We start from the raw sequence: 15,613 nt of genomic DNA on the forward strand, positions 1-15,613 counted from the left end.
ATATACCAACCAATGGGATTGAATGGAGTGTTTAGAAATAGACTTTTGCATATACAGACAACTGATCTTTGATAAGGCAGTCAAGCCAAAGCAATTGGGACAGAACAGCCTTTTCAATAAATGGTGTTTGGAGAAGTGGATATCCATCTCCAGAAGAATGAAAGAGGACCCCTCTCTCACATCTTATATAAAAATTAACTCAAAATGAAGACCTAAACATTAGCACTAAGACCATAAGACTCAGAAGAAAATGTAGCGCAATTTCTTAAAGATCTTTCAATAGGAGGTCGTTTCCTAATCTTACACCCAAAGAACAAATAGACAAATGAGATCTCCTCAAAATCAAACACTTTTGTACATCAAAGGACTCTGTCAGAAAAGTAAAAAGGCAGCATAGACAGTGGGAGATAATATTTGGAAACCACATATCAGATAAGGGTTTAATATACTGAATATATAAAGTGATCCTACAACTCAACAACAGAAAGACAAACAACCCAATTAAAAAAATGGGCAAAAGACAAGGACAGACACTTTCCTGAAGAGGAAATACAAATGGCTCAAAAACATGAAAAAACGCTCAAATTCACTGGCTATTAGGGAAATGTAAATCAAAACCACAATGAGCTATCATCTCACACCTACCAAAATGGCCATTATCCAAAAAACAGAAAACAACAAGTGCTGGAGAGGATGTGGAGAAAGAGGCACACGTATTCACTGTTGGTGGGAATGTAGAATGGCACAACCACTCTGGAAGACAGTGCAGCAGTTGCTCAGGAAGCTAAGTATAGATTTGCCATATGACCCAGCTATTCCATTGCTAGGTATATACTCAGAACTGAAAGTTAAGACACAAACGGACATTTGTAAACTGATGTTTATCACGGCACTATTCACAATAGCCAAGAGATAAAAACAGCCCAAGTGTCCATCAATGGACTACGGGATAAACAAACTGTGGTACATACACACAATGGAATATTACACAGCAGTAAGACAGAACAAAGACACAGAACATATAATAACGTGGATGAACCTTGAGGACATTATGCTGAGTGAAGTTAGCCAGAAACAAAAGGACAAATACTGTATGGTCTTGCTAATATGAACTAACATTAACGAGCAAACTTTAAGAGTTAAAAGCTGATAACACAGGTTACCAGGAGATAGAAAGTGGGCAGAGATCGGGCATTTGATGCTGAAGGACTACAGAATGTTCAGCAGGATTGACTGTATAAACCCAGAAATAGATAGCATAATACTGTGTGATGGTAGCACAATAATGTAACTATACTGAACAAAGATGTCCATGAGTAAAGCTGAAAGAGGTGGGCTAGAAGCATGTATGACACCTGAGATAAAGATAGAAGATAAAGACTGGGACTGCTTAACTTAGCAAAAACTGGAGTGGTAAATGATTGTGACTAAATATACAAATATAAAACTGTTCTTGCATGCGGGAGAACAAATGAATGTCAACCACACTGAGTGTTGAAAAGGGGATGGTATTGGGGAAAAATTATAATCAAAGCAAACTGGAGCCTATGGTCAACAGTAACACTGTAATATGCTTCCACTAAATGTAACAAAGGCAATGTACCAAAGCTAAATGAGTATGAGAGGGGGATATAAGGGAGGGATATGGGATTCTTGGCAGTGGTGTTGTTGTCTGCCCCTTCTATTATATTGTACTCTATGATATTTTATTTTTCTTATCTTTTTTCTTGTTCGTTTAAAAAAAAACAAAAACAAAAACAAAAAAACACATTTTTTTTCCCCATAGTAATCAATATGTTCAAGCGCTGATTGTGGTGATAAAAGCACAACTATATTATGACACCATGAACAACTGATTGTATAATGTGGATAATTATATAGTATGTGAATACAGCTCTATAAAATTGTATGGAAAAATATAAACAGGCATAAAAGTGCTGGAGAAAACATGGAGAGAGGGATGTGTGTATTAACTGTTGGTTAGGAGGCAGAATGGTTATAGCATTTCTGGAGGACAGCGGGGTGGTTCCACATGAAGCTAAGCTCGTGGGTGCCATAAGGTCCTGCAACCTCATTAGAGGGCATTTACTTGGAGGATCTGAGTAGGGACATGAATGGACATTTGCATGCTGCTGTCTATGGAGAGAGTATACATGATTTGCAATGGGTGGAGGTGGCCTAAGGGTACATCGACTGAGGAACAGAATGGTGAACCGTTGTGTGTGCATACAAAGAACTACTGAGTCTCCCCGAGTACCTCTTTGTTGCTCGGATGTGGCCCTTTCTCTCTAGCTAAGCCAACTTGGCAGATGAACTCACTGCCCTCCCCTCTACATGGCAATGCAGAATATGACTCCCAGGGATGAATCTGGACCCAGTATCATGGGATTGAGAACAGCTTCTTGACCAAAAGAGGGATACAAAATGAAACAAAATAAAGTTTCAGTGGTTGAAGATTTCAAATGGAGTCGAGAGGTCACTCTGGTGGACATTCTTATGCACTATATAGATAACACCTCTGAGGTTTTAATGTATTGGAACAGCTAAAAGTAAATATCTGAAACTATCAAACTCCAACCCAGTATTCTGGACTCCTGAAGATGACTGTATAACAATTTAGATTACAAGGGGTGACAGTGTGATTGTGAAAACCTTATGGATCACACTCCCTTTAGTGTATGGATGGATGAGTAGAAAAATGGGGACAAAAACTAAATGAAAAATAGGGTGGGATGGGGAGGTGATTTGGGTGTTCTTTTTTACTTTTTTTAATGATTCTTTCTGATGTAAGGAAAATGTTCAAAAATAGACTGGGGTGATGAATGCAAAACTATTTGATGGTACAGTGAACAACTAACTGTTCACCATACCATCAAATTTGGATGACAGCATGGTATATGAATATATCTCAATTAAATTGAATTAAAGAAAAGTAAATTGTTATTGAATGTGCATCTCTTCTCAATAAAATGAGTGGGTTCTGCGCACCCCCCCCCCAAAAAAAACTTAACCAAGAATATAGATTGACTTTACTTTAGTAACACTCATAATTTGAAAATCTGAACACATAAACTGAAATTCTGGCATTGTTCATAATATAAATTATCTTTACTCAATATATTACCTTTTCATTAAGGCCTTCTTTGTTCACTGTATCTAAAATTTGAGCCAAACTCTACAGAAAACTACCCATTCTCCTCTTTCTTGAGTTGTTTTACCTTTAACACGTCATTATCTAACATACTATTATTTTACTTATTTACTGTCTGTATTTCCCAATACAATGTATATTTCCTTAAAAGGATTTCTGCCTTTTTCTGTTCATTTACATATTCCTAGCGCCTAGAATATGTAACTACTCAATAAATATTTGTTGCATGAAGGAATGAAAGACTCATCTTCAAAAAGGGAGTATAATAAAAAAGATCCCGAGGCAGGAAGGGGTCCAGTAAAATTAAGAAAAAATGGGAAGCACAGAGTAATAGAGAAATCATGAAACTATACAGGAAGAGGGAGAATAAAAAAGAAGAAATGATACGAAATCTAAAAAAAGAATAGTAACGTGGAAAAAAAAAAAGAAAAAAAAAGACTGCCACCAGGTATTCCTATAAGCCTGGAATAACTGGAGTTGTAGAGAAAAAGAGAAAGGACTTGAAAGCACAGGAGTCTAGGGCTGGCATCAGCAACACTTTCCTGTAAATGACCACACATTATGGACTTTGTTGCAACTACTCAATGGAGTGTGAAAGTGGCCACAGACAAAGCATAAACAAGTCAGCCTGACATGTTTCAATAAAACTTTATTTATGGACATTAAAATTTGAATTTCATATAATTTTACGTGCAACAAAATATTATTCTTTTGATTTTTTTTCTAACCATTTAAAAATGTAGTAACAATTCTAGGCTTGCAGGCCATACAGAAACAGGTGGTAGATCAGATATGAGCTGAGGAGTGTAGTTTGTCAATATCTGATCTAAGGGATAGTGGGCAGAAGAAGAAGCACATTAACAGGTTTAATAACTAGAAAGACTATTCATGAATGTTCCTGCACTAAACTTAAAACGAACAAAGCACCCCTCCCCATCATGTACGTTAATGACAGTCCCAATTCTAAGCAAACTGTCATATTTCATTGTGTTCAACATGAAATCAGCTCCAGAAATACAATCATTCATTCACTGGCTGTCATAATTCTGATAAACAACAGTACGCCAATCATAATTTTAATAGACAAGTCATGCTATAGAAAGTATCCTAAAATTATAGCAATACTTTATTCATTACCATTTTGTCCCTGAGTCGCTCTCCACGGATAAAAAAGTCAGCACATCCATTCTCTTCCTGGTGAGGGACTCTGAAGACAGTGACGCAGCTCAGTCCACTTCCTCCAAGTGGTAACCATCCACCACTTGAGTCATCCCGGGTCATCACCACAGCTCGCACTCGTGCATAACTATTACTAAAATAGATGCAAAGATTAGGAATTAGGTTTTGCGTAATCAAAAAATAGCCAAGCTGTCAATCTTGTTTGAGAAACCAAAGTCTACATCAGTTAATATATGGTGACTAAAGTGTTTACTACTTCTATGACAGTACACAGAAAGTAACCTACTTGAAAGAAAGTCAAAAATCACAAACCAACTCCTAACTTTAAAGGCTATGCTTTATTTTGGAGACTAACCTCATAATAATAAAAGACTACAGAACTCTTATTTCAATTCATCATTTGAGTAGTTCAAGTATATTTAGTTGTCATGGAACAACTTATGAAGGACCCCAGAGATGAACACTGCCAAACTACACAGGGTATCATCCAACTTGTCTCTATATATCTATTCTCTGCAATATTATAACTAGGACAAATTACTACTGTATTTTAGCACATTTAACATTTCACCCCTAAGTTCCTAACAGTTCTGGAACATACTATAAAAAAATGCAGAAACAAACATGCTTAGCACAGATCTCACATTTTCAATTTCTTCTACCAATTAGGAGTCTTTTCACTCATACACAAATCATATAAAGAGATATGCTCTGTTTAAATAACTTACAAGGAAATTGGTCTACAGAAGCCTTTTATGTCTTCTTTTTGGTAGACTGCATTCTTGACACTACATTGTAGTTTCATTTCAGAATCACTGTATTCCAATATTAACCACAACTATTCTTTACCTAAATTCTAGGAAATGTGTTTCAGGTACTGAATTTTCTAGACAACTGACTTCTAAAATTCTAACTCAAAAGCTTTTAATATGATAATTACTAATGAAATAATTTCTGAAAGCAGCATATCTTGCTGACTTATAAAATTATACTCAATATAATTCAAAATTCTCTTTGTTCTTGTGAATATCCATTGAAGTTTTATGTAACAGTTCCATACTTCTCAGTTTGTCTCTGCAGATTCCAAGTACTAATTGTCAGTTGTCACTGTGTCACAGCTTGTCTTTGTATTTGCCTGAAATCTTTCTTGCTTTTATTTTTAACTTTACATATTTATTTATTGAGGTATAATCTACATACAGTAACATGCATCAATCTTAAATATACAATTCAACAAATTCTGACAAATGTGTACATCTGTGTAATCAACATACTAATCAAGATATAGAACATTTTTATCACACCAGAAAATTCCCTTGTGCTTCCTTCCTGACCCATAGGCAACCATTCTTTTGATTCCTAACATACGGATTAGTTTTGATTTTGAACTTCATATAACTGGAATCAAACAGAATCATCACTTGTATACTTTTTGTCTGAGTTCTTCTACTGGTTATGTTGTTGTGAGAATCAATAGTTCATTCTTTTAATCGCTGAGTAGACCTCCACTGAATAAATATACCACAATTTATCCTTTCTGCCGCTGATGGACATTTGAATTGTTTCTAGTTGTTGGCTATAATGAATAAAGCTGTTAAAACATTTATGTACAAGTCTTTTTGCAGACTTACGTTTTCTGTTCTCTTAGATAATTACTCAGGATAGAAATGATGGGTAAAAGGATAGATACATGTTTAACTACATAAGAAACTGACATTTTTATAAAGTGATTTTACCATTATACATTCCCACCAATAATGTATCATCATTTTAACTGTTCCACATCCTTGCATTTTTAATTTTAATTTCTGTCCTTTTAATTTTATGCAATGTAGTGAGTATATGTGGTTTTAATTTCTACCTCCCTAATGAGGTGTTTTGAACATCTTTTCATGCGCTTATTGTCCATTTGTATAATTTCTTTTGTTTAAGTCGTTTGATCATTTTTATTTGGCTGTCTTTTTATTAATGATTTTCTGGACACAAGTCTTCTGTCAGGGAGTAATACACTTTGAAGCTACACTGTGTTGTCGTTAAGAGCAAGGATTCCAGAGTCAAACTTTCTTGAGTTGTATCCTGGCTCAGCAAGTTACTAGTTGTGTGACCTTGAGAACACTGCCAAACCTCTCTGTGCCGCTGTCTCATCTGTGAAATGAAATCGCAGCAACCACCTCTGATAAACGCAAAAAGGGCTCGGTACATAATAAAAACGAAACAAGTAATAATTATTAGCAGCGCAACAAAGAAATTAAAATGCCAGGTGGGACTTGGGAAAAAAGTAAAATTTACGAACTCAACTATAACTCTATCATTGGGGTCAAAATAATTCTTTAACTCAGAAGCTTTTACAGGTGAACATTATGCCTAAGCTTTTTATTATTCAGAGGTCTGGAACAGATTCTTGTATGGCCCCATTCTTGCAAATCTTCCTCCTTGAGAATCTCTTGGAATACAAATGAAAACTGGTCAGAGGAAGCATGGGTATATAAAGGCTGGGTTGGCCTAGGTAGCAAATTGGAAACCTCCTCTCTGGAACGCAATGGAGCAAGTATCTCTAATGTAAATGTGACATGCCTCCCAAGAGGCTGTGAGAGTTTATTACAGTGGGAACTAGCTAGCTTAGAGAGACAGAATTAATACTAGATGAATAGCATCTGTTTCATCAAGAATGTTAAGCCTAAGGTTCTCCCAGATGCATACCATGTTAACTAACACACATTAGGTTCAGAATAAATGCTTGTGAACTCAACTCATTCATTTAAAATTGGACACACTTGAAGTTCAGAGAAGTCACAAAGTCACGAAAGGCAGAACTTGGGTCAGAACCAGAACTCAAGTTCTCCATAATTATATAAGTATTTCTTCTCCTGTAGGGTCCTGATTCTTCCTTCTAGGTGATTATGCGGTAAACTTAAAAATTACGCCAGAGTCTGATTATGTGGTAAACTTAAAAATTACACCAGAGTCCACAGAACTTGGAAAACACAAGGAAAATAAAATTCAGAAGCTCAGAGTATGGAAATAGGTATCTTCTTTAAGGCCAGACTCTTACCATCTTTGAATCTTACTAATTCTCATTTATAATTTGTATGATGCTTCTCAGGCATAGTAGATGATCATTGTTTACTCAAGAGAATTACATTCTAGGGAGTAATGGAAATGTATTCCGAAACAACGAGGGTATTGACATATTTAGATTTCTCTAATAATAAGATCAGAAAAGAGTCAATCCCTGGGACCTATACTATCAATATCAATCAGAGTACCTGCCCTATCCATTCTTAGCCTCTATTCCCAACCACTTTCCTAAAGAAGCCGCTCCTCTCACAGATGCTTCTGCGGGGGCAGTGATTATATTCTTTGACTCTGCTGTTATCCTGGACATGGCTGACTAGGTTAGAATTAGGTACCTTATCTAAGGCCAGGAAAGTCATACAGTCAAAGTAGCCAATACTCCACAAACCTGTGTGGTCTCCTGGAAAAGATAAATCAGGCTCTGTCTCTCTCAGAAATTCAAACTAACAAATATGGGAAGACTTTGTTTATATCCTGAGCAAAAATTTGAAAAAGATTGAGACATGCCATTAAGCAAAACTGGGAGGCAGTGGGAAGGACCATGGCAAACCAAAGACATTTGGCAAACTGGATTACAGTAAGCAATGAAGTCTGATCAGTTACAGAGATGAACACAGAGCAGCTCCAAAGAGAAGCAATGAAGAAGATACCATTAAACACACACACCGACTCCAAGACTGAGATTGCCTATGAAAAAGACTAGAAGGGTTGCTAAAACTGCCTTAGCTACGGACATTTTAGTTCCAATCTAGATTTCAAGTTTTCTTTTAATAATCTCCCTTTTCTTTGAATTAGTAGGAGTATTTCTTGCAAGTAAAGGAGACTAATCAGAATAAAAATGTTTATAAACTGAATCCAAGAGGAGGGAATCTAAGTCAGTGCTAACCATATTTCTCTCTGACACCAACAGCAACTTGCTGGTGGTAACAAATAGGACCAAGGAAGCACCTCTCCTGCCCAAAATGGTCTAAAACCCAAAAGCAGGTTTGATAAATTTTGACCTTCAACTACTTTATTTTAAAAAGAATTACGATCAGATTTCACCAGTGTTGACCCATTTATTCTCAATCTAATGGCTGTAGTAGGAGCTTATTAGCACATCTATTCAAAAGTTAAGCTTAACATCCTAAAAAATTACTATTATATTTACCATTTACTTCATGAAGCTTATGATTTCTTTAAAAAACGTCCTGCATCTATAGACAGCTTGGGGAAAGTAGTCTTCAGTTAAAACATATTAATTAACACTATAAAGCCTCTTAGTCTGTCAATGTTACATGATGCTTTGCCAATGACATATTTTTTAAAATGGAAATTTAAAACTTCTGAAATTTAGGCACTGTGACCTGATAATTATATTATTTTCTATTTCAGTACAAAATATAAAAGTGTACATAAGTAAGATTATTAGAAAATATATAAAAACATTAGTAATTATCTTAGGATGGTGAATTAGATATTTTCCCTTTATCTCTCACACTTTCTTCAAAATGTTATTTTATAATATTTGTAAATTAAAAATAATTTAAATAAACTAAGAGTTCATATTTTTAACTATATCCTGGCTTTACTCAATATATATTGTAAACATTTAAAAATATTCCTCTTGGTACCCCAAATTTTTTCTACTTTATAAAAATGATAGCAGGAAAAGATGTGTTGTCCTTTCTAAGAAATCAGATAAAACAAAGATGTTCTTACTGGATCAGACAATCATTATTATTTGAATATTTTGTGAAAGAGTAAGGTTGATTACATTGTTAACCTTAATACAACAAAAAATTTTTAAAAAGTTGGCCAGTAACTTACATAAGCTTCTTTTCTGAATCTCAAATTTTCTATTGTACCAAACATATAACATTTTCCTAACCTATACACAAGTTGATCCTTCTAGCTTTAAGTTATTCCAGAACTTGCATAAATAAATCTTTATCACTTTACCACCCCCACCATAGCTTTTGTTAGTTTATAAATTATTCTCTAACAATTCAGCTTTTAATTTCAAGTCTTAAGACTGAATTATAAAATTTTTCAAATTGTTCATTATATGTTCTTCTTATCAGGATTAAATCTTTTCAGCTTTGCTTTTAATTCTATAACCTCTCTACCTTAAAACTGTCCCCTTTGCCCAAAGAAAGTGGTAACTCCTTTCTCTAAAGCATGTGAGCCCTCCCAATGTCTAATGGCATCTCTTATATACCTTGTCATATTCTGCCTTATGGTATAATCAAACTTGGGCTTGTTACTTCCTCTTTAGATAAAAGTGACTTAAGAGTAAGAAACCAAATTGTATTCTTTTTCAAATAATAAGAACGCCCTCCCCCCAATTATATGAACAAAAGAAGCCCATTCTAGTAAATGTGGAAAAATAAAGAAAAATAATATTTACCGTCATGGAAGTAAAATTTAAGAGTTTGTTTTTTATTCCCCCTGCAAACTTTTAAATTTTTAAGGGCATCATATTTGCAATATTAGTCTTTGAGACAACAGCTATTTATAACGTCTACTTACTTTTTTATTGCCAAAAACTTGGCAATTTCACTGCTAAACTTCTTTAAAATATTTAGTTGAAAGGCATTCATTCCCAGTGATTTATATAGTAAATTAAACAACTAGTTCTTTAACTTCATTTGCTAAAATACCTCAAATTAAAGCTCTGTTCCCCACTTTGGTAGTGGACTATATAATAACCACTTTTTCAGACAAGCTTCCACTGTAATGCAAATAAAGTGGCTCTTATCGTAAAAATGCTGCTTGGTTTCCTTTTTATTCAAAATCTCAATTGTATTTCAACTGCTAATTTCTGATCTTACTTGGACAAATATTTCAAATATATCCTTTCACTCATGGTAGGGGAGATAAGAGGACTAATGTAGAAGTCCAAGTGAGAGGTAATGTTGGATTGGACTAGGGTGATAGGAATAGACTGATTTGAGTTTCTAAGAGATAGAGCCAAGAAGACTTGCTAATGGTATTATATATACAAAGCAAGTGTTTCAACTTATCTACAATTCTTCATATTAATAATGAGCTTCATTTCCTAGTATTCTCAACCTAGTATTTCAATAAAGTGAAGGGCAGAAGAATATGACCAATCACAAAGATAATTCTGCCTCAGTTGTTCTGATCTATGTAGCTTCTTTTGAAAACAGCAATACTACATTAGGTATGAGACAGAATAACAGGGAGATTTCTTAGAGGTTATTATAACAAATTCTACATAACGAAATACCATAATAAATGTTGCAGTATACTTGCATAAAAGTACAATTCGATTAGGAGGTGGACTACAAATCAGAGATGGCAGAAAACACAACTTTTACCAGTTAGGATTAGGTTTTGCTGGGAGTAATGGGGTGGGGTGGGGTGGGGTGAGTAATTTAAACAAATTAGAAAAAAAAGCCCCAAAGTAGTCAGTTCAGAGTTAGCATGGACACACAGGCTCCTTTAATCACGTTATTTTGCTATCCCTCAGAACGTGGCTCCCATCACATAATCCAAGAAGTCTGCTACAGCCACCACATGTGCATTCCAACCAGCAGGAATACAGGATGTAAGAAAGGGCATGCACACTCTGATTAAGAATATTTCCAGGAAATTTTATATAGACATGTCTGTTTATATCGACACTGCTTAGAACTTTGTTACCTACCTGTTAGGGAAGCTGGGAATTGCAGTCTAGTTGGGGAAGAAAAGACATGAGGAAATAATTACCTGTCTTTGACAGAAAACTAAAAGAAAAAAATTACAAATAAAGACTTATGATCTTGGGACCAAACTGCTCTTAGCATGGAGTCAGGGGTGGGAGAGTGGGTAGAACAGGGGCAATGGAGTAGAGCAGTAGAAACGAGAGATACAGAGAGAAAAACAAAGAAAGGAACTTATTTATTTTAGAAATGTTAAGTTTCCCAACAGTCAGGTAGCAAGCAATCAGAATTACACCCAAAATTTAGGAAACAGAGCTAAGCTGAAGTCAGAGCTATACAAGTCATTTTGTTTGACTGATCTGTATAGCAGTGGTTCTTAAATTTGGGGAAACTGAGGGGATCAGTGATGCTACTGAAATTCTGATGAAAGCTATGAAACATCTATCCTGAAGAAAACACATAAATGGCTCAAAAAAAAAAATCAAATTTAATACAATTTTTGAGCTTCACAGTCCTTTCTAAGAGGTATGCCCACCTGATAAGAGTTTTTGGTATAAAGGGTAAAGATACTCTGTAACAGAATTTTAGGTCCTATGATTTAACAGATTCATCAAGATGACATTTCCTAGCAAAATAAGTACTTAAATGCTGGTACAGCGGAAAATCAGGCTCTTTCAGGTACACCATAAAATTACTACATTTCTAAGGGAATGAAAACATATCAAGTAATATTTAGAAAATGAAAATGACACCAATATAAGATCAATTAAAACTCCACAGCAGTTGATATGCCACAGTGCTTAACTTTTTTTTTTTTTTCATTTTTATTGAGATTGTTTAGATACCATACAACTATCCAAAGATCCAAAGTGTACAATCACTTGCCCCTGGGTACCCTCATACAGCTGTGCATCTGTCACACTTAATTTTTGTTCAATTTTTAGAAACTTTTCATTACTCCAGACAAGAAATAAAGTGAAAGATGAAAAAAGAAAAAAAGAAAAGGAAACTCTAATCCTCCCCTATCCCTAACCAACCCCCCTCAATTGTTGACTCCTAGTATTGATATAGTACATTTGTTACTGTTTATGAAAAAATGTTGAAATACTACTAACTGTAGTATATAGTTTGTAACAGGTATATAGTTCTTCCCTATATGCCCCTCTATTATTAACTTCTAATTGTATTGTCATACATTTGTTCTGGTTCATGGAAGCGATTTCTAGTATTTGTACAGTTGATCATGGACATTGCCCACCATAAGATTCAGTTTTATACATTCCCATCTTTTGACCTCCAACTTTCCTTCTGGTAACATATATGACTCAGCTTCCCCTTTCCACCTCATTCACACACCATTCGGCACTGTTAGTTATTCTCACATCTTGCTACCAACACCCCTGTTCATTTCCAAACATTTAAGTTCATCCTAGTTGAACATTCTGCTCATACTAAGCAACCACTCCCCATTCTTAAACCTCATCCTATATCTTGGCACCTTATATTTCATGTCTATGAGTTTACATATTATAATTAATTCCTATCAGTGAGACCCTGCAATAATTGTCCTAATGTGTCTGGCTTATTTCACTCAGTATATTGCCCTTGAGGTTTTGTCATCAACCCAATTTTTTTTTTAATATGGTTTTGTTCACTCACCATACATTCCATCCCAAGTAAATAATCGATGGTTCTCTGCATGGTCATACATTTTTGTGTTCACCATCTTCACCACTATCTATATAAGGGCATCTACATTTCTTCTACAAGGCAGGAGGGAGAGTCAAAGAAGGTAGAGAGGCAAAAGAAAGAGGAAAAAAAATGACAGCTAGGAAGCAGCAAAAGGAAAAATAACCTTAAATCAAAGTAGAATAAAGGATCAGACAATACCACCAACGTCAAGTGTCTAACATGCCTCCCCTATCCCCCGCTCTTATCTGCATTCACCTTGGTATATTGCCTTTGTTACATTAAAGGAAGCATAATACAATGATTCTATTAGTTACAGTCTCTAGTTTATGCTGATTGCATCCCTCCCCCAATGCCTCCCCATTTTCAACACCTTGCAAGGTTGACATTTGCTTGTTCTCCCTCGTAAAAGAACATATTTGTACATTTTATCACAATTGTTGAATACTCTATAGTTCACCAAGTTACATAGTCCCAGTCTTTATCTTTCCTCCTTTCTTGTGGTGTCTCACATGCTCCCCACCTTCCTCTCTCAACCATATTCATAGTTATCTTTGTTTAGTGTACTTACATTGTTGTGCTACCATCTCCCAAAATTGTGTTCCAAACCACACACTCCTGTCTTCTATCACCCTGTAGTGCTCCCTTTAGTATTTCCTGTAGGACAGGTGTCTTGTTCACAAAGTCTCTCATTGTCTGTCTGTCAGAAAATATTTTGAGCTCTCCCTCATAGTTGAAGGACAGCTTTGCTGGATATAGGATTCTTGGTTGGCGGTTTTTCTCTTTCAGTATCTTAAATATATCACACCACTTCCTTCTTGCCTCCATGGTTTCTGCTGAGAGATCCGTACATAGTCTTATTAAGCTTCCTTTGTATGTAATGGATCGATTTTCTCTTGCTGCTTTCAGGATTCTCTCTTTGTCTTTGACATTTGATAATCCGATTATTAAGTGTCTTGGTGTAGGCCTATTCACATCTCTTCTGTTTGAAGTACGCTGCGCTTCTTGGATCTGTAATTTTATGTCTTTCATAAGAGATGGGAAATTTTCATTAATTATTTTCTCTATTATTGCTTCTGCCCCCTTCCCCTTCTCTTCTCCTTCTGGGACACCAATGATACGTACATTATTGTACTTTGTTTCATCCTTGAGTTCCCGGAGACGTTGCTCATATTTTTTCATTCTTTTGTCCATCTGCTCCTTTGCGTATAGGCTTTCAGGTGTTTTGTTCTCCAGTTCCTGAGTGTTTTCTTCTGCCTCTTGAGATCTGCTGTTGTATGTTTCCATTGTGTCTTTCATCTCTTGTGTTGTGCCTTTCATTCCCATATATTCTACTGGTTGTTTTTTTGAACTTTTGATTTCTGCCATATACATGCCCAGTGCTTCCTTTACAGCCTCTATCTCTTTTGCAATATCTTCTCTAAACTTTTTGAATTGATTTAGCATTAGTTGTTTAAATTCCTGTATCTCAGTTGAAGTGTATGTTTGTTTCTTTGACTGGGCCATAACTTTGTTTTTCTTAGTGTAGGTTGTAATTTTCTGTTGTCTAGGCATGGTTTCCTTGGTTATCCAAATCAGGGTTTCCCAGACCAGAACAGGCTCAGGTCCCAGAGGGAATAAATATTCAGTATCTGGTTTCCCTGTGGGTGTGTCTTAGAAAATTGTTCCACCCTTTGATGCCTCAGGTCACTGTGCTTTTCTGCCCAGCAGGTGATGCCTGTTAGCCTATAATTCTTGACTGGTGTGAGGAGGTATGGCTATGTTCCCCCAGGCTCTGGGGTCTGGTTCTGAATGGAAAGGGCCCCACTCCTTTCCTCCTAGAGAAGACAGAGCCCCCAGGTGGAGGTCATTAGCATTTCAATGGTCTCTCTCTCTGCTTATGCTGTCTCCACCCTTTCCCAAGTCACAGCCCTGGAAACTGAATATGACTGGGGCTTTCTCCACCGAGCCAAAAAAGAAACAGATAGTCCCCTTCAGACCCAGTCCAAGGCGACCCTCCGGCTCTCCAAGGTCAGTCGTCACCCAAAGCCTCTGTTTTTTTGGGGATGCATACCTGTAGTGAGCAGTTCACACTCACTACTTAAAACCCCAGTTGGAGCTCAGCTGAGCTATATTCGCTTGCTGGGAGAGAGCTTCTCTGTGGCACCACGAGGCTTTGCAGCTCGGGCTATGGGGGAGGGGGTCTCACAACTTGGATCTGCAGGTTTTTCTTACAGATTTTATGCTGTGTTCTCGGGCATTCCTCCCAATTCAGGTTGGTGTATGATGAGTGGATGGTCTCATTTGTCCCCCTGCAGTTATTCTGGATTATTTACTAGTTGTTTCTGGTTTTTTGTAGTTGTTCCAGGGGGACTACTTAGCTTCCACTCCTCTCTATGCCGCCCAGTGCTTAACTTTTTATCCCAGTTGTATCAAACAAATATTATTCTTATCACATCAGCTGATAAAACTGATGGGATAAATAGAATTCTTAATAAATCAGCTGATAAAACTGATGGGATAAATAGAATTCTTATCACATCAGCTGATAAAACTAAGGGATAAATAGAATTTAATTTATGAACACCATAGGTAAATATTTTTAAATATCTTTAAGTAAAATATTTCACCTCAAACTGACAAAACTGAACTTCTGATTAATTTAAGTATAAAGTTTATGAAAATATCCTGGGCATAATGTGTATACATGTATACATCTGGAGTACAATATTCTGACAATGTTATCCGGCTTCCTGGTATATTTTGGTCTCACTCGAGTAAGCAAGGGGAGAAAGGGCTAATCTGGGAACTTTTGGGGAAAGTTGGGAAGAATGCGAATCAGTATTAAAACTGCTCACATATTGAGAAATACCCCAACATAAAGTCTATATGT

The 15,613-nt window shown here is 36.0% G+C and overlaps 1 protein-coding gene across 2 annotated transcripts in view; it reads right to left on the reverse strand.

The window, feature by feature from the left end:
* SPRED1 (sprouty related EVH1 domain containing 1) overlaps nt 1-15,613 on the reverse strand; it is a 129,715-nt gene that overhangs the window by 52,208 nt on the left and 61,894 nt on the right. For both annotated transcript variants that reach the window (XM_037834343.1, XM_037834342.1), the window contains one exon: nt 4,289-4,463. In XM_037834343.1, the coding sequence (XP_037690271.1) occupies nt 4,289-4,463 (175 nt within the window). The remainder of the gene's footprint in view (nt 1-4,288; nt 4,464-15,613) is intronic.

Source organism: Choloepus didactylus, chromosome 4, assembly GCF_015220235.1.
Source record: "Choloepus didactylus isolate mChoDid1 chromosome 4, mChoDid1.pri, whole genome shotgun sequence".
Classification (NCBI taxonomy): domain Eukaryota; kingdom Metazoa; phylum Chordata; class Mammalia; order Pilosa; family Megalonychidae; genus Choloepus; species Choloepus didactylus.